Below are 19,472 nucleotides of genomic sequence, written 5' to 3'. Positions count from 1 at the left end.
TGCTGTTTTACAAAATAGTATTTGTAAAATTCTCTTTCCCAGAAATTTTCTGTGTATCAAAAATCATCAGGAATAAAAATTCTGATCATTTATTCTGTTCTGTCCACTCTTGCGTGTACTAAATGACTTCTCAGGTCTCATAAATGGCAAATCTACATTTTCCCTGTAAAACAGTTTTACTTTGGCATGTATTACAGTCATGCTCTCAAAAGCAAATATGATCTGCAGATTGCTTTGCTGCTGCCCTCACTAAGCAGCAATCTGGGCCTCTGACAGATTGTGCCTCTTTCCTATAAAAATTACAAGTCATTTTTTTCTTTTTCATAGACTGTTCTGAGCACAATGAATAAGAAAAGTCTTGGTTTATACCAGCAGCAACACTGTCTAAAATTTGATGGATTGGAGCTCTTAGCTGCAGCATTAATTCAGTGAACAAAAATATTTGGGTTTTTTTTTCAGTTTCAATGTAATCAAAACTTGAGTGTGTGGAGTAGAAATTATAGATTTCATGCTGTGCTATTCTTACTGGACATTCACCTCAGTCAAAAGAGAGCAGGTCTAAGAAGCAACATCACAGGGAGCAAGAAATGGACACAGAGGAGTGAAACTGTACAAGCATGTCTTCCTCTTCCATAAAATATGAAAACTACTGGGTTAAAAGAAAAATAAGGTCCTTTTTAATCCAATGTTTCTCTTCTATACATTTTCTCATATTCATTTAAGAAGGGTGATAAAAATGTAAAGAGAGTTTATAATTTTGTGCTCTAACCACCATGTTTCCATTCCTTTGGATAACCAGAAAAAGCCTTGAATCATTATCTGTGGGGAAGAAAGAGGTAGCAGCATCCTGACTGGGAATCTGGAGATTCACAACACCTAAAGAGCTCATCTACAATTGAACACATTTCGGTAAAAGTAAATCCACTCTCTCTTATACTCCAACTCCAAAGTTCTCTACACAGTGCTCAAGATCTCTGCAGAATGATGCCAACCTTTCCAACCCCAATCATATCCAATTACCTGCAGTTTTGAAACATCAGACCCTTGCAGAAATTCAGGCCTTTGATCAACTGTAGCTATAGCTTAGTCTCCTGACTTAAAAGAGATGTCACTTTCTTTGTCCCCTTCACCTCCCACTCCACTCCAACCCCACTGCCCTGGCCACCCATTTACTTTTTCCTACAGACATTAAATACTGATGGCCTTTCTCTGCTGGGCTGCCTCTCCTTCTACTAGATGGCAGATACCAGGCTCTATCTCTCATGATATCCTCAATACCGTGGCCCACTGTTGGGTTTAATTGAAAGAGTGGGCCCTCAATTTTGAATGAATGAATGAATGAAATGTATTGAATGTCAGTACACTATGTCACCAATAACTAGGTACTATTACAATGTATTTGTAAAAATTAAGGAAGTATTGGGTTGGCCAAAAAGTTTGTTTGTTTGTTTTCTATAAGGTGGCTCTAGTAGTAACTTCATTCAAAACAATTTTGTTAGAATGTATTGTAACAGCTGTCACATCAGTGTGTATTTAAAAAAAATCAAAATTGTTGAATTTTTGTATAGCCATTTTAATTGAAAATGGAAGGAAATGCGTGACATTTTTGGTGTATTATGTTTTATTAATTCAAGAAAGATGAAAATGCAACTGAAACACACAGAAGAGATTTATGCAGTGTATGGAGGTGCTGTGACTGATCAAAGGTGTCAAAAGTGGTTTATGAAGTTTTGTGTTGTAGATTTTCTCTCTGGACAATGTTTCACAGTCAAGTAGACCAGTTGAAATTGATAGTGATCACTTAGACATTAACTGAGAACAATCTATGTTCTACCACATGGGAGATAGACAACATCATCAAAAGAGCCAAATCAATAAAGTTATTGGTGAAAATGAAAAATGTGTCTTTTTTACAGAAAAATACTAAACAGACTTTTTAGCCAACCCTATAGAATGACATGAAGAAGATAAAGAGGCCAAAGTAAATAAATACTGGTTTTAACAATTAAAAAAATATGCTGACTTTTCATGTGCAATATCATTATAAAATAATTTATCTTTCAGCCATTTATCAATTCCAAACACTTGACTGATGTCCAGGGTAATATGGATTTAAGAGCACACCATTAACAAGTGTTTACAATTGCCCAATGCTTACCTACTGATTGGGCTTAACCAAATTCTGCTCAGCCTTCCCTTCCTTGCAGGTCCCTGAACTCTGGCTCATCTTCATGTTTAAGTCCTATGGTGCTGGACATCTTCCCTTAATAGCTCATTCCAAAATAATCCAGGCACAGACAGAAAAATGTCCCATTAGCCCACCCAATCATGCTGTCTGTTCATATCCTGGCCCTCCTCCCTAAAAGTTCCTACTAGCCCTCATTACCTCTTCCTACAAAAGAGAAGCCTGTTTTTTTGTTTGATTTTGAGATACTCAGTTCTGAGGTCAGAGTGCTCTCCCTAATGCAATAAGTCTTTTTCTCAATTGCCTTCTTACTTAAATCCAGATTTTTTTCCAAAGAGGCTTTGAAGCTAGATTGCCTGGATTTTAATCCCAGTCTGCCATAACTGCCTGTGTAAATTATGAGCAAGTTGCTTAACAAACTTGTGGACAACAAAAAAAGGCCACACACTAAACCTGGCAAACTCAGGGGAGACCTGCATTACAGCCTTACAAACTCAGAGACCTAAAGTAACCACATAGAATGGTCTGAAATGAAAACTTCCTAACTAAAAGTAAGTCATGGTGGGTAGACATGTGGTAGGCCAGTATCTTTCTTGATAGAGGTCTCAAGGTTTACCTTAACTGAGCCTGTCTATTGTCTTTTTGCATCTAGGATAACATACCTTTGGAATGTCAGAGTACCTGATCCCCTTTTTTCCCAGACCCCTCAGCATACAATCTCCCACCAGAATACTGAGACAACAGAAACCCTCATTGTTATCTTATTCTCCCTCATATCATCACTATGTGCTGTAAATATAAATGTTATAGGGGCTATTCTATACCCACCAATGTAAAAGAAGTATGTGCCTCTCTATTTCACTTTTTATCCAATTTCAGAGATTGTTCCTCTTTGCTTTCTCCTGCTTCCCTAATCTGCTAGCAATGAATTTCATTTAACCTTCCTTATTCCTCCTCCTTTGATTCTAATGTATAAAAATAAGGTGCAAAACTGCCACTCTCCACATCATTTTCTCAATTCATTGAGATTTTACCTCCTGGAAATTCTTGTCAGTTTGGCTCAAATAAACTCATAAAATTTTTTACAGGATTGTACATTTTTTATGTCAACAAATCTAAGCCTGTTCTTAAGCCTGTTCCGAGATCATTATTGGGCTATAATGAGAATGACAGAAGTTAGTACATTTAGTACTAACTAACTACATGTTTAGCACATGTAGTAAACAATACAACTCTTATTAGTATCCTCTGAAAGTCTGTGATGGTTAATTTTATGTGTTGGCATGACTAGTCTCTGATATCCAATTGTTTGGTCAAACACCAGTGTATATGTTGCTGTGAAGGTATTTTTTTAGATGTATTAACTTTTCAATTAGTTGACTTTGATAAAAGCAGATTACCTTCCACAGTGTGTGTGGATCTCATCCTAGTTGAAGACCTAAAGAGCAAACACAGATTTTTAGAAGAAGGAATTCTGCCCCAAGACTGCAGCATAGAAGTCCTTGAGTCACCTGCCTGCCAGCCTGCCTGCCTGCAGATTTTGGACTTAAGACAGCAACATAAACTCTTAACCTGAATCTCCAGCCTGCCCTACTGATTTCAGACTTGCCATCACTACAATTATACAGGTCAATTTCCTTCTTTCTCTCTCTTCTCTCTTCCCTCCATCTCCCTCCTCCCCCTCCTTCACTTCTTCTCCCTCTTCCTCCTTTTAGACAAGATGCTTTTCCATTGTCTTAACAACATGATTCCATCATCTGCTTCATTTAAACAATTGTTAAAAGAATACACGTCTTTTCTCGGGAAGCAGAGATATTATGATGGCAGGGCTACACAAGAGGTCAAACAGGGAATTGCTGAGAGGGGTTGTAGGGAAGGGAGCTATAGTGGGGTGAAGTGGGGCAGGAGGGAAGGAAGGACCAAGACAAAGTGAAAGGATAAGGGAGCAGGGATTTATACACTTCATATTCAGTAGACCTGAAGAAAGCTAAAAGCAGACAGGACTTCACCTGGAGATGGAGTCTGGCCAAGGGCTCCTCTGGACCATCATACACCAACATTTTGGGTTGGAGAGCCATTTGCATCCTGGATAGTGGTGATGGAGGGATTGGATGTGCAGATGTCCTCAGAACCATTTATGTACCAGACTTAAATCCAAGTGTCAACCCCTCTCCAACAAGAATGGCACAATCAGATGGAGGGAAAGGATGTTCAATTACCTGTGATTTTTTTCCCCATTGTCCACAGCCTGATCTCTGCTAATTCCAACCTTGTTCTCATGTTGCTCTCTGAACTGCCTCCTTTCTATGACAGTTACTGTCACATAAAGCTACTGGCTCTAACATTTCAGCATCACAGATGGGAGAGGAATTAAAGTTGTCTTCATTTACCCACAGGAACATCTGACCAGCACAAAGCCTCCCTAAGAGTTAGAATGGCATGGAAATTGAGGCAAAAGAATACAGCAGTCAACACCTTGAACTCTAAGTTCTGACAGATGTGGTTTGAATCCTTATTAGCACTTTGATCTTATTTGACTTCCTTGAACACTAGTATCCTAATCTATAAAACTGGGGCAGTATTTGTATGTACATGTATTAGCTGTCACAAAGTTCCATAAAAATGTGAAGATTAAAACAACAAAAATTGACTTTTACAGTTTTGGAGAACAGCTGTCTGAAACCAAGGTGTCAGCCACACTGCACCGCATCTACAGGCTCTGAGGGGGAAGCCTTCCATGCCTCGCTCCAGCTTCTCAGAGCTGCTGCAAATCCCTGTAGTTCCTTGGCTTGCAGCTGCTTCACTCCAATCTCAGTCCTCATAATCACATGGCTATCTTCCCTCTGTGTGTTTCTGTGTCCAAACTCCCTCATTTTTATAAGGGCACTCATCCCTGGATTAAAACACACCCTAATCTCAGATGACATCATGTTAATTTGACTACATCTACAAAGACTATTTCCAAATAAGGTCATATTCGTAGGTTCCAGTGGCCAGTAATTTGGGGGTGGGGGACACTATTTTATCCAGTAAGTAGCTCATAGGACTATTGTGAAGATTAAACTTAAAAATGTATATAAAATATTTAGAGAGATGACTGGCACATATTATGATATATATAATGATATATATATATAACTATATATATATACATATTTATATGTATGTGTGTCTATATATACAGTAGTCCCCCCTTATGCATAGGAGATATATTTTAAGACTCCCAGTAGACGCCTGAAACCACAGACAATACTAAACCCTATGTATACTATGCATTTTCCTATATATACACACCTATAATAAATTTTAATTTATAAATTCACACAGTAAAAGATCAATAATTAATAATAAAATAAAACAATTATAACAATTGTACTGTAATAAAAGTTATGTGAGTGGCATCACTTGCTGAATGAAGTCTTCATATAGAGGCTCAATGTTTTCTGATGCAGTATGTGGTCTCTTCATGTCTTCCCCACAACTTGAATGCCTTTCCATCTTAACTAAGCTGTTGTCACGCATTGTGGCCATAACTTTTTCAGTATGAGGCATAACAGCAAAACTAACACAAATTTCTTTCTCCTTCTTCACAGTTTCACAGAAGATTTGGTCTTATCACAGATCTTAGCAACCTCAGAATACAATTTTTTCTTTCCTTATGAAGTCCAGAACCTTCAGCTTCTCAATTACCGGATGCACTTTAAAGCTTCTCTTCAGCATATCCAAATTGCCAGCATGACTCCTCTTGGTTTGCAGCCATTATTAAGTAAAATAAGGGTTACCTGAACACAAGCATTGCAATACTGCAACAGTTGATCTGATAAGTGAGACAGGTACTGAGTGACTAATGGGTGGGGAGCGTGTACAGTGTGGAGACGCTGGACAAAGGGATGATTCACATCACGGGGGGATGGAAAGGGACCGTGCAAGGTTTCATCATGCTACTCAGGATGGCATGCAATTCAAGGCTTAAGAACTGTTTATTTTTGAAATTTTCCATTTCATATTTTTCAGACCATGGTGGACCACAAGCTGTACCATGTGAAGTAAAGCCATGGATAAGGCGGAACTACATTTATATGTGTACATGTATATGAATGGCATACATCATTCTAGCAGAAACAACACATTTTTTAAATGTTGTGAACCTTTTACATCAATAATGTAAATTTTTCCTCTTCAATTCATTTTCAAAGGTACTATCTAATTTCTGTTCCTTATTCTCATTTATATTGCCCTGAACAGACATGTCTGCCTTCAGTCTTTTCCTCCTCTATTTCATTACAATTATAATATGATTGACCCAAACATCCCAAAAGTTATGCTTGTATGCCTATATATGTATACAAAAAACTGCAATTATCTTTTAATCACATGATAGTCACAGTTATTAGTCACTCTTTACTACTTTAATATTATCTCTTAATTCCATTTTAAATTATAATAGTAGCTAACATTTATCATACATGTAGTAATACAGGACAGGTGTCATTTGAAATTCCTTGCATGTATTATCTTACTAATCCTCATAGCCACTTATAAAAGAGGTTTGCCTCTGCCTCTTAACCTGATTTGCAGGATAAGAAAGTGAAGCAAAAACAGGGCTCTGGCCAGGGACACAACTCATAAGTATTAATGTAGGAATGAAACTCATCACGGCAACTGAGACTTAGAACCCTTGGTGTTGACTCACAGCAATGCTTCTATTGAGACACTCTCCTGTCGGAAACCTGCTTTTATCTGCCTCTATTCCTGCATTCACCCTGTTTTTCACAGCCAGAAAGTCCCTTTCTCTTCTACCAAACTCAAATATTTTCCCACAGAGCAGAATTTCGGATTCATCTCATCCTCTCCTCACCCAATGAATGCCCACCCAATGAATCCTTTTAAGTGGATCAATTTCTAGTTTGTTTGTTTTTCAAAAAAAAAAAAAACCACAGTGCGTTTTTCCATTGAGATTATAAATGCTTTTGAATCACATTGTTTTTCTCTCTCTTTTTTTTTTAATTACTCTCACAGGCCCTAGTAAAGTTGTGATCACATAGCAGGCAGTTAAAGTAATTAATGCTTCCTAAGAATATGAATTTGATATTGATGAACTATTAAGCCACTCATTAAATTCATACAGAATCCCTCAGAATTTAAATGTACTTAATTTCCAATTCTTTATGATTCTACAACTGGTTTTGAAATGGGAACATTTAATTACCTAGCAGCTGTTACCTATTAATTGAAAGTATCATGGTCCAGTGGACCCAACTCTGTGAAATTCAAAACTGCCTGGGGTTGCTGGATTCAGCCCATACATGAGCTGCACATATCTAGCCATCCAGATAGATCTCTGATGTTGATGTTACTTATACTGAAGAGCTCACCCTTTTCTCTGAAATTCTAGAAGTAGTCCTTTTGTTCCTGTATCTGCTCCCATTAAACATCTTATTTGAATCACATCTTTCCAGATTGTCTCCTTCATCTTCCAAGTTATAGGACCAGATTAATTCACAGCTTAGCCTCAAGGATTTCTGTTGCTATGCTATGGAGAAGTTAACAAGGTAGAGGTGTTCTGATAAACCTGCCATTTCCCTTACTCTGCTCAGGCTTGGTACTGCTCCAGAACATGGAGGATGCAGATAACAGCATCCACTGCATTGTTAGCATATTCTTAGAAGGCTCTGGATAATATACAAACTGATACTTCCTGTAAATTACACTGAGGAGGTACAATCATCAACGCTTTACAAATGTGTACTTACTTGAAGCAACATGACATCAAGATTTCTGGGCTATAATGCCAGGAAAGTGATCAACTAAAATAGAGAATAGAAGAGATAATTTTGATTTGGAAGGAGATGAAACCAGATATTCAATTTTGAAAAAGATAACTTAGAAATGTAAGACCATCACAAAGGTAGAGTCTAGAACTCAGGAGAAAGGTCTGAATACAATTTGGGAATCACTGGAGTGGGTGGAGGTGAATGCAAGGGGAAAAGGTGAGGCTTTCCAGAGAGGATAGGCATGGAAAGAGATGAGAGTTAGGATAAGAGCCGTAGACCATGGACCTTAGACCTTATCCCTCCAAAAAAACTGGGACCAAGGGTCTAAGAGGTAGGAGAAAGAAATAGTCTCACATTGTTGTAATCTGATGTTTTCCATTTTCCTAAGAGACTACTTAGCATTTTAGGTTAAAATGTAAATATAGCCCTGACCCATGTGGCTAAGTTGGTTGGGTGTCTTCAACAAAGCAAAAGGTTTCAATTACTGGTCAGGGCACATGTCTGGGTTGTGGATTCAATCCCCAGTAAGGGCACATGGAAAAGGTAATCAATCAATGTTTCCCTGTCACATCGATGTCTCTCTCCCTTGGATTCTCTTCTCTTCCTCTCTCTAAAAATAAGTAAATAAAATCTTTAAAAATGAAGATATACATGAAGTTTGATATCACAGGTCTATAATTATACTCACAAGTTCTTTGTGTGGCTGAAACAGGCCCTCAGTAAATATTCAGCATAAAAATTAACAAGTAAATGCCCTTAAATTGTAAAAAAAAAAAAAGTGGGGTGGGGTGGGGGGAGTTGGTGGGCTGCTCAGGGAAAGAGGAGGGAAAACACTAGAGCATAAAGAATATCAGTCCCTCCCTTTGGCAATTCCCTGACAGTGGGCAAAGGGCTCAACTAGGTAAGAAGAGGAAAGAATGCCAAATGGCCATGGAAGCAAATTGCTGTGCAACATTGATGGTTTAGTTCATTTATTATCAGAAATCAGCTTGAAAAGGAACATGTTAAATGCTGTTCCCACAAATGAAAAATAATTTAATTTAAAAAAATTAAGGGGCCAGAAGGAAGCTTTTGGTGGTGATAAGTAAGTTATGGCCTTAATTCTGGTGATGGTTTCAAAGGTGTTTGCTTATCTCCAAACTCATCAATGTGTACACAATAAATATGTACAGCTGTTTGTATGTCAATCATAACTCAACAAAGTGGTTAAAAAAAGAAATCAATGTGAGAGATAGTATGATATCATGGACAAAACATGGTTTCCAAATTCAGGTGGACTGAAGAGTACCTGTAATTAGTTCTTCTAAGGTTCAATATCCTCACCCTTATAATGGGGAGAACATACTGCCTACTGCATATGGTTATCAGAAGAATTAAGTTGACTAAGGTCATGTAAAGCACAGACAGAGCTGAGTATGCCTGAAAAGTGTTAAATGGTAAAAGAATAATGAAGTCACTACATTGTAATTTATATTACCTTTATAAATTACATGTTTATTTCGCATGTTATAACTCAAAGGAAGTTGAATTACAACAGTTTCCTGTAAGATGGAAAAGAATTGTTGAACACATTTTAGATTTATGCTGTATATTAAAATGACACATTACACACTAAAATGTCACCATCTTCCAGAAACAATAAAGCATCAAAGGTACTAAATTTACACTTACAAAAATTCAATATTTATAAAAATAAAAATCCTGAATTGCTTCTAAATGACTTGTTAAAACCTTAGTGTGTTGTCCTCTGGAACACTTATACTCAGTAAGCTAATGAAAGTACTTGAAACTAAGATTTTTAAAAATAATACACAATCTGAAAAGATTTAAACAGTTCCTTAAATGAAAAGGGCTTGTTCTTGTGGGAATATTATTTTACTGTCTCAATTGTATAAATGTGTACATTTGACTATTTGAGTAGCTTAAAAATAAATGAAGAATATGACTATCGTAACCAAATGTAAACTTTTTCATGGATATAGTTCTAGGAGAAGTAAAACATATGCTAGAGAGGTTATAATGCCTGAAAAGAGACTGCTTACATTTCTAATGCAATTTAATTTTTAAATTTGCAAGAAATCCATACTTTTCCTGATACAGTAATGTATATTGGAATTGATGTGGAAGTTTCCAAAGTCAATGAGAGACTCAAAAGAAATACAAGATATGGCCCTTATTTCATACATGGGTAGGTTTTGAATAACTATTTGGCTTTCACAAAACTCATCTATTGAAGCTTTAACCCATAGTCACAAGTTGGGGCTTTGGGAGGTAATTAGGACTAGATAAAATAGTGAGGGTAGAGCCTTCATGGTAACTTTAGTACCCTTGTAAGAAATGGAAGAGAGACCAGAGCTTCCTCTCTCCACTATGTAAAGATACAATGAATAAAAAGATGGTCACCTTCAAGCTAGGTAAAGTACTCTTAATAGCCAAATATTCTGGCGTGTTGTTCCTGGAATCTCCAACCTCCAGAACTGCGAGAAATGTACGTCTGTTGTTTAAGCCACCCATTCCATAATGTTTTCTTATGGCAGTCAAGAGCTAAGACCCCACTGTGGACAAATATTTAATTTATATTGCAATAATGTACTTAAAATTTTGATAATTGATCATAAATTCAAACTCTTGTTGAGTTATGCAAGTCATTAAACTATTTCATCATTGATACTAATGTTGACCTTAGTTACTAAACATAACCTTTGCTTCCATTGGTAATAAAATTATTTCCTGGGAGTAATAAAGTTATGTAACTTGTCTTTCTGAGAACATTATTTTCTAAGAACCTTCAGAATTTCTGGTGTTGCATTTGTCTGAAAGAATAAACAAGATAGTGTGTAAGAAGAATTTAGTACAGTGTTGAACAAGAGTACAAAAATATTCTCTGTGTGTGTATTTTTTGTTTGCTTCCTATTGTCCCTATTATTTTGCATACTTTATGTTGATCATTTCACCATACAAACTGTGGAACCTTACTGTTCCATTCTTTCTCTTCATTGCAATTCAAAAAACAAACACAAAGAGCAACTTCTTCAAAAAAACCCAGGTTAAACTTAATCATGACTTCAACATTTCCCCTCCAAATTATAATATTTTGGGGACATTATATTATTATTTACACCTAATAGTTTCTTCTTGGTCTCCAGATTTCTTGTTTTAGTATTTTAATTTCATTTTAGCCTTAATTTAGGCATTATTTCACCCCATAAATACTTTATACAAGAGATTTTACAACTTTGAAAATAACTTTTTCTTGTTTCATTACTTTTAAATCACCATTGGGCTTAAATCTGCCTGCATTGTAATTTAGATTTGCTCTGACAACTACTGCCTCTTGAAGTTAGACAAACCTGTCCACTCTCTCTCAACACTTCTGGAAGGTACTGGGATGAGCAATAGGATGCAGTGAACTTGGCTGACAGTGCCCCTGCCCTTGCATGTGCTTAGAACTTCACAGAGGAGATAACCATTAAATGAAAAGCTACAAGTGAGAAAAGAATAACAAAATGAGAGGTAAGAGTGCTCTGGGACAGTTCCTTCCTGTGCAAGATGATGGCATTGGACTAGATGATCCGCAGGCACTTCCCTGTTCGGAGATACTCTACCACTGTCACTGCAATAAAAAAACCTCAGAACTCAGAGTATTCTGGTTTGACTAACAAGCCCGCACAAAACCATGAAAAGAACTACTTTAGTCTTCTTATTATAGCTATTGTTGTATATAGTATGCTGGCAGTTTTCTGAGATACAGAACCATGATTGCTCTTGGAAAGCTTTGGGGCCATGTTATGTTACTAAATTATTGTTTTTCCAGATTGAACAGAATAAAAACTATAAATAGCTCAGGAAGAGTTTTTCTACTAAATAAATTTCAAAAAACTGATTTTCAGAGATTTGGCTTTGAAACCTATTGAATGGACTGTGGGTCTATACTCTTTGATTGACTGTTTTAAATTAATTTAACCACTGATTTTAGAGCCAATCAACATAAGTTATTTTATGTTTGCTTCCTTGAAGTGTTCCATATTTGCACCTATAGCTAGATGGTTTCTTTCACATTAGAACTTTGGAAATTATATTCTAAAAACAAACAAAAAACCCAGAAAAAATCATACACAAAAATACATGAAAGATAAAAGCTTAATAGTTATTTTTAAACAAATGAAACTTGCACTGAATATTCTTAATAAAACTTGATATTACAAGCCAGTATTTTTAAGGGATAAACCAATTCAATGACATCCTAAGTTTGAGGAGAACTGACTATTTGAATATACCCATTCAGGAATAAGAAATTAATAAATTTTGCAACATAATCTCATCTTCAAAGGAAACAATTTCACTTAAAAAAGTTTCCTTAACAATTGGAATGAACAATTTTCCAAGACAATCATTTGCTTTTCAGGAAGGTAATTCTAAAAAAAAATACACAACAATTTTATCAAAATTTTGTGGGTTTTATTTTTTAAGATTTTATTTATTTATTTTAGAGGGAAGGGACGGAGAAAGAGAGAGTGGGAGAGAGAAACATCAATGTGCAGTTGCTGGGGGCCGTGGCCTGCAACCCAGGCATGTGGCCTGACTGGGAATCAAACCTACTATGCTTTGGTTTGCAGCCCGAGCTCAATCCACTGAGCTACGCCAGCCAGGGCTTTGTGTTTTTTATCTTTACTAAAAACTTGAGATTTTTAATATATTCATTAAAAAGATAATTTTTTCTTGAATATCTCAGTTTAAAAACATAGGTCCTAATATTTAAAATAAACTCCACCCTTCATCTCCCCCCGCCACAAAAACCAACAAACTAACAAATAACCATGAAAAACCAGATCAGAAAACTTTTTTTCTGTGAGTCATGTACCTTCTTTGTCATCATGATGGATAATTGCATCCTGTATCATATCAGCAAGGTTAAAGTGAACTTTCTGATTCTTCCCATGCTTCAGTTTTTTCAGGACTCCTTCCTGCTTCTGGAAAGCCTTCTCTCTTTCATAGTAGGCTTTGATTTGTTCACAGCGCATGCGTTTCACCAGTCGCTGTCTTTGGCCAAGGGGAAGGGTCTCCAGCAAGCACTGGTCAATTTCCATTTCATGAGATCTAAAAATATTACATAGCTGAAAGCAACCTGAAAGAAACATAATGGGAAAGTCAGTAGAGCCACTATTACAACAAATACAGTAGCATTATAGAACATATTTGATTTCCTATTACCCATCACACAAGTGAGAAACTCATTCATTCCTCTTTCTGCTTGACATATAAATGTCAAGCTCTATTCACAGATTGGGAAAAAACCAAAGAGAATTAACATCTTACTTAAGATTTCATGGTAATAAAAAATAATAGAATTATATATAGATGTGTGGTTTTGTTTAACATCTAAGAATCCATGTTTTCTTATTTCTTTCAAGCTACACCAAAGCCCTAAAAGTATCACCACCGTGTTAAGATCCTTCACCTAATTAAATAATGCTGACTGAACTTTATATGATAAAATTTGGCAGAATGCCATTCTAAGTCTTCCTGCATACCCTAATAACATTGGTTTTACATATCATGATGACTCTGCTAATCTAATGTAATAAAATATATGTAAGCTATAAATTGTTTATAAAGAACATAGGTATGCTATCAATGGTTTATGACACAATGATCATTTTTCAGCAATTTATTGCTAAACACTCTTCCTAGTGATTGATAACATCCATTTCTAAGAGCCCTAACAATGGATAAGAATAAAGGTTAATCAATGAAATGGAGATTTTTCTCTTGGCCATTCAAAATCATAGATAGAATTGTTGCTGTTGTATTCTTTGTCTTACCCACATAATGATTAACAAACTGAGTTCTCTGTCCTGTAAGTGAAAATACTTACTTTTTTAAAAAAAGTGGTGTTATTTCCTACTAACACCACCCAAAACACTTTAAATGGAATTGTACTAAGTCATACATTTACCATTTGGTTAAAATTTTTCTATTAGTAGAAAAGTAATGGTAAAGCACCAAAAATTCTAGAATCTAGCTTACAAAAAAAGCTAGGTTCACAAAAGCTAGGTTCACATAAGTGTTTATATGATCTTCTCTTAAGATATTTATGATGTAAGTCTTAAGGAAGTAAAAGTAACTTTGCATGCACAAAAATGTGGTCCATCATATGCTGTATCTGGAAATATCATGCAGTAAGGGTACTGCTACTTTATCTTTGGAAAGGTTCCCTATTCCCTTGAAAGAACAGCAAGTTGTGACAATATATTTCCATTTCTTTTTTAACTTGATGTTTTGCAAAATGTTATTCTCACAAGCACCAGGCATGACATTCCTTATGTTGCAAGTAAAGAAAACTAAGTTAAGAGAGGCTGTGACTTGTCCAAGACCAAAAGAGATGGTTGTATGGCAATCATAAAGGCTCAAAAAAATAACAGACAGCAATTCTCTACAAACAGCTGTTTAAAATATATGGGGGAGGGAAAAGAAGCGGCATTAGAGGATTATGTTTTGGTTGTTTGTTAGCATTTTACAATGTTTTTAGAATCTATGTTTTTATAAAACTTTTAATAAGTATTTGTTAGAGTGATGTTAGGAGTACTAAATAGCCACATGTGAAATATGCCTTTCTAATGTTCTAAATACAAAGGCAATAGCAATTATGAAATAACAAATTTCTCCACATATGTTTGATAAAAGCCATGATCATTGTCACAGACAGACTCTGAGAGCTCATTAACAGTGGACGAACAATATCTTCTAATTTCAAATCTGTTTAGAAAACTACACCATGTTTGAATCATTGACTTGGATTCTCAACACACTTTGACTCCCATGACTTTCCTGGGTTGCCGGCAGGAGCCAGGGAATCGTTAGAACCACTGAAAAACCTAAAGAAGTAAAGCCAATGGCATCACAGTGTCATGTACTGAGTAGCACACAGTCAAATGTGGAGAATAATTTAATAAACACAATAGTCTTCTAAGATTTTACATCCTGAAGAGGGTCTTAAAGTTTACTGAGTGTGCAGTGACAGCTCATGATTCATTGAGCAACCCTCTCAGGCTGTCAAAAAGGGGCACTGAGAGTGCTTTGTAAATTAATCCCTTATAACTTGGAAAATCAGAAGCTACCATTATTAAATTTCAAATCCATACATGTATAAAAGATTGAGCTTTATACAGGTAATGTATTGTAGAACTGTATGCCTGAAACCTATATAATTTTATTAAGCAATGTCACTCCAATAAAGTCAATTAAAACAAAGAAAAAAGAAAACCATTGATGTTAAATAGATTGTTGTGTTAAATAATTCCTCATACTTGGATTTTTTTTGTATTTTAACAAATATATTTTTCTTGAAAAGTCTTTTTTTTAGTTTTATTATTGTTGTACAATTACAGTTGTCCCCATTTTCCCCTCATTCCTCTCCCCCAACCTACCCTTCCCCACCTCCCACATTCAATCCTTCCCCTACCCCGCCATTGACTTTGTCCATGGGTCCTTTATACATGTTCCTTGATGACCCTTCCCCTTCTTTGCCCAATTATCCCCCTCCCCGCTCCCATCTGGTCACTGGCAGTTTGTTCTTAATTTCAATATCTCTGGTTATATTTTGCTTGCTTGTTTGCTTTGTTGATTAGGTTCCACTTATAGGTGAGATCATATGCTATTTGACTTTCACGTCCTGGTATATTTCACTTAGTATAGTGCTCTCCAGTTCCATCCATGCTGTCACAAAGGGCAGCAGTTTCTTCTTCCTTCCATGCTTTGATTTTAAATGGTCTAAACTTTGATGTATTCATATTCTGGAAATATATGGAGCACTGAAAATTTTTTGTCTAGTTTTGAGTGGATCAGTTACCTTTGTGTATGTGCTACTATCAATCTGTAGGACAGTCACTGAATAAAACAAGGTTATAGGAAATATAGTTTGGAGGCAATCAACTCAAGACTTACTGAACTTTATTATTGAGGCACTAAGATGGAAATTATCCCAATTCCTTTTGGAGATTAGCATAAACTTGCTATCAAAACCAAATGAGGACAAGAAAGGGAGTTAGAGATCAATCTCATTTATAACTACATATGCAAATAGTCTACATGATTATTAGGTAAATGAAGCCAGGAGGGTGCAATTTGTTTGTGGAATGAAAGAATGGCTTATTTTAGAACACCTATAAATGTTCACTACTAGTTTAAATTGTGTTCCAAATTTAGGAAAGAAAGGCTTCTATCCTACCTAAGTATTAAGGTTTTAGTCAACATAGTAAAAAAGTTTTAAAAAGGAAAAGAAATAAGGGCAATAAAATGTGGGTAAGAGAAGGAAAAAATCAGTTAACATTGTAAATACCATTATGTAAATAGAAAAACAAAACACTCTATGATCCTATTAGATTTGGTAGTCCAGAATTTTGTTCCACACAGGTCAATACACACACAGAAGAAAGCTACATTTTCAAACCTAACAATAACACATAGAAAACAATTAAAGATATTATTTCACATTCATTTGACTGGCAAAGCTAATAAGTGTTATAATACTGGAAAAACTTAGTTAAATTTAAGATGTATCTCTCCCACAACTATGAACTCTAGAAAATTTTTGAAATACATGACAAATAAAAATGAACAAATACACAATAACCTAGCATGAAATGAAAGAGATTAGGAATAATAAAAAGCAACTTTGTAAAAAAATTCATACCCATATTTTTAAAGGAAATAAATATGTTTTGCCAATTATCTCTTTAATATTTTCTATTTGTAACATTGTTAGAACAGACAGTTAGATTAATGGAACAGAATAGAGAACCTAGAATTAGATCCACACAAATATAGCCAACTCATTTGTGTCAAGTGCAAAAGCAAGTCCATGAGGACAGCCTTTTTAACAAGTGATGCTGGAGCAGTTGGGCATCAATAAGAGAAAAAAAAATAAACCTTAACCTAAACCTCATACCTTATACAAAAATAGACCCAAAATGGATCATAGACTTAAATGTACAGTATAAAACTATAACCCTTTTAGAAGAATGTAGGAGAAAATCTTTGAGACACTATTCTTAGGCTGGCTATCAAAACAGTTCATAAAAGAAAAAAATGATAAACTGGACTCTGCCAAAACTAAACGCTTTGCTGTGTAAAAGGCCCCATTAAGAGGGTAAAAAAAAAAAAAACAACTGTAGAGTGGGGGAAAGTTCTTAGAAACCACAAACTATCTAACAGAAGAATAAAATCTAGAATATACAGAAAAACCCCAAGGCATGGTCAGGGCACATGCCTTGGGGTTTGTTAGGGGTTTGATCCCCAGTTGAGGATGTGGAAAAGCTGGATCTCTCTCCATTGCTAATGGGAATGTAAAATAGCACAGCCATTCAGGAAAATAGTTTGCCAGTATCTTTAAATAACTACATTATGCATAAATCTTTCCATGTGATACTATGTGGCTCATAAAACTATAGAAATTACAGATGAAAAGGTAGAAGTTTCATGACATTGGACTTAGCAATGATTTTTTTTGGATAAGACACCAAAATCACAGACAACAGAGGCAAAAATAAAGTAACTTAAAAACTTTTCTGCATCAAAGGACATAGTCAACAAAATAAAAAGACAACCTATGGAATGGGAGAAAATATTTGTAAAGCATATATACCTGAGAAGGGGTTAATATCCAAATATATAAAGAACTCATATAACAATAATAAAAACACCAAATAACCAAATTAAAATAAGCAAAGGACTTGAATAGCTGTTTTTCTAAAGATGACATGCAAATGCACAAGTACATTAAAAAGATGGTCAAAATCACTAATCATCAGTGAAATGCAAATGAAAACCACCATAAACCATCATCTCAAACCCATTAGAATAGCTATTACAAAAAAAAAAAAAAAACGGAAAATAGGAAGTGTTGAAAACCCTTTTGCACTATTGGTGGGATTATAAAATGGTGCAACCACTATATAAAATAGCATAAAGGTTCCTCAAAATATTACAAATAGAACTACCATAAAATCCAGCAATCTCACTTCTGGGTATATACCCAAAAGATTAGAAAACAGGATCCCAAAGAGATGTTTGCCCACCTGTACTCAATGCAGCACAGTTCACAGTGGCAAAGAGGTGGAAGCAATCTAAATGTCACCAATGGATGACTGGTTAAACAAAGGATGTATATACATACAATGGAATATTATTCTGTCTTAAAAAAGGAAACCCTATAACATGATATAACATGGATGAACACTGAGGACACCTTAAATGAAATAAACCAGTAACAAAATGACAAATCCTGTATGATTCCATGTATGTGAGGTATCTAAAGTAGACAAATTCATAGAAACAATTTTAAATGGTGGTTTCCAGGGATTGGAGAGAGAGAGAGCTGTTGTTTAATGAGTATAGATATATCAGATTTTAAAGATAAAAATATTCTGGAGATTTGTGTCACAACAATGTGAATATGCTAAACTCTATTGGACTGTACATTTAATGAATGGCCCACGGACAGGGACAGCAGTGTTGGGATTGACTGTGCAAGTGGGAGGTGGGCTGGGTGGAGGAGGGCAAGGGGGGGAAATTGGGACAACTGTAATAGAACAACAATACAATATATAATAAATAAATAAATATATAAATAAATTTTAAAAATCATTAAGTTAGCAAATATCATGTGTTATCCCACAATGAAAAAAGTGGAGGTAAAAGAGAAAACAAGGGTCTGCATCACAGGGGTTTTAAAAAGACAGACACATAGTTTAAGTATTTAATGAAACACGTGTACAAGGTGGTTTATCCTACTTATAAAAATGTTTGCTATGAATTCTTGAGGTTAGAGGTAGTTGTGCAGGAAGGAAATTAGCATGCTTGCATGCAATTTTTGCACACACACACACACACACACATCTACATCCCAACAACTCTCCTAGCAGAAGTTTTATTCTAGAATCAATTGTTACAACATATTCCCAGAGATATTTTTTACTGCGCATACAGTGACAAGGAAACAAAGGGAGAGCGAAGATTTTCAAAGACAAGACTATAATCAATTTCAACATACTCCCACAAAACCTTAAAAAAAACCTTCTTAAGCATTGCAGTCTTTGAAAATTGCTAGATTTTAAAATCCTTGTAATCAAGCTGCAGGTCCATATCCTTCTTTACAGAGCAAAAAAATAGTACAAAATAATAACATTTGGAGAAAATATAGATGTTATGCCCTAAAATATCTCAGGATTGAAGTCCACAATGCCTGTTTCATAAAATCCTGAATTGAAACACTTTCTTGAAAGATAGAATAATAAACTCACTTTAAATTTTCATCAAAATCAACAATATTTTTCATCTCACTACTTTGCTGTCTTTTGTGTTTCACTTTATGTATCATGTGACCATTTCTTGGGTTTTCATCCAATTGTTAGGGCTTGCTTTTGCAATGAAAAAAATATGAAAAATGGTTTATTTTTCAAATTAAAGGGGAAATAAATACAGAAAACACAAAATTACTGCATATTCTAAGCAGG

The 19,472-nt window shown here is 35.3% G+C and overlaps 1 protein-coding gene across 2 annotated transcripts in view; it reads right to left on the bottom strand.

The window, feature by feature from the left end:
• Positions 1-19,472, bottom strand: part of MYO16 (myosin XVI) — a 595,311-nt gene that overhangs the window by 447,131 nt on the left and 128,708 nt on the right. For both annotated transcript variants that reach the window (XM_036011451.1, XM_036011450.1), the window contains exon 2: positions 12,821-13,084. In XM_036011451.1, coding sequence (XP_035867344.1) covers positions 12,821-13,046 — 226 coding nt within the window. In that variant the 5' untranslated portion in view covers positions 13,047-13,084. The remainder of the gene's footprint in view (positions 1-12,820; positions 13,085-19,472) is intronic.

The sequence above is a fragment of the Phyllostomus discolor genome, chromosome 11 (genome assembly GCF_004126475.2).
Source record: "Phyllostomus discolor isolate MPI-MPIP mPhyDis1 chromosome 11, mPhyDis1.pri.v3, whole genome shotgun sequence".
Taxonomy (NCBI): Eukaryota; Metazoa; Chordata; class Mammalia; order Chiroptera; family Phyllostomidae; genus Phyllostomus; species Phyllostomus discolor.
Note: the sequence above shows the minus strand (reverse complement) of the source record. Positions and strands in the feature narration are given on the sequence as shown.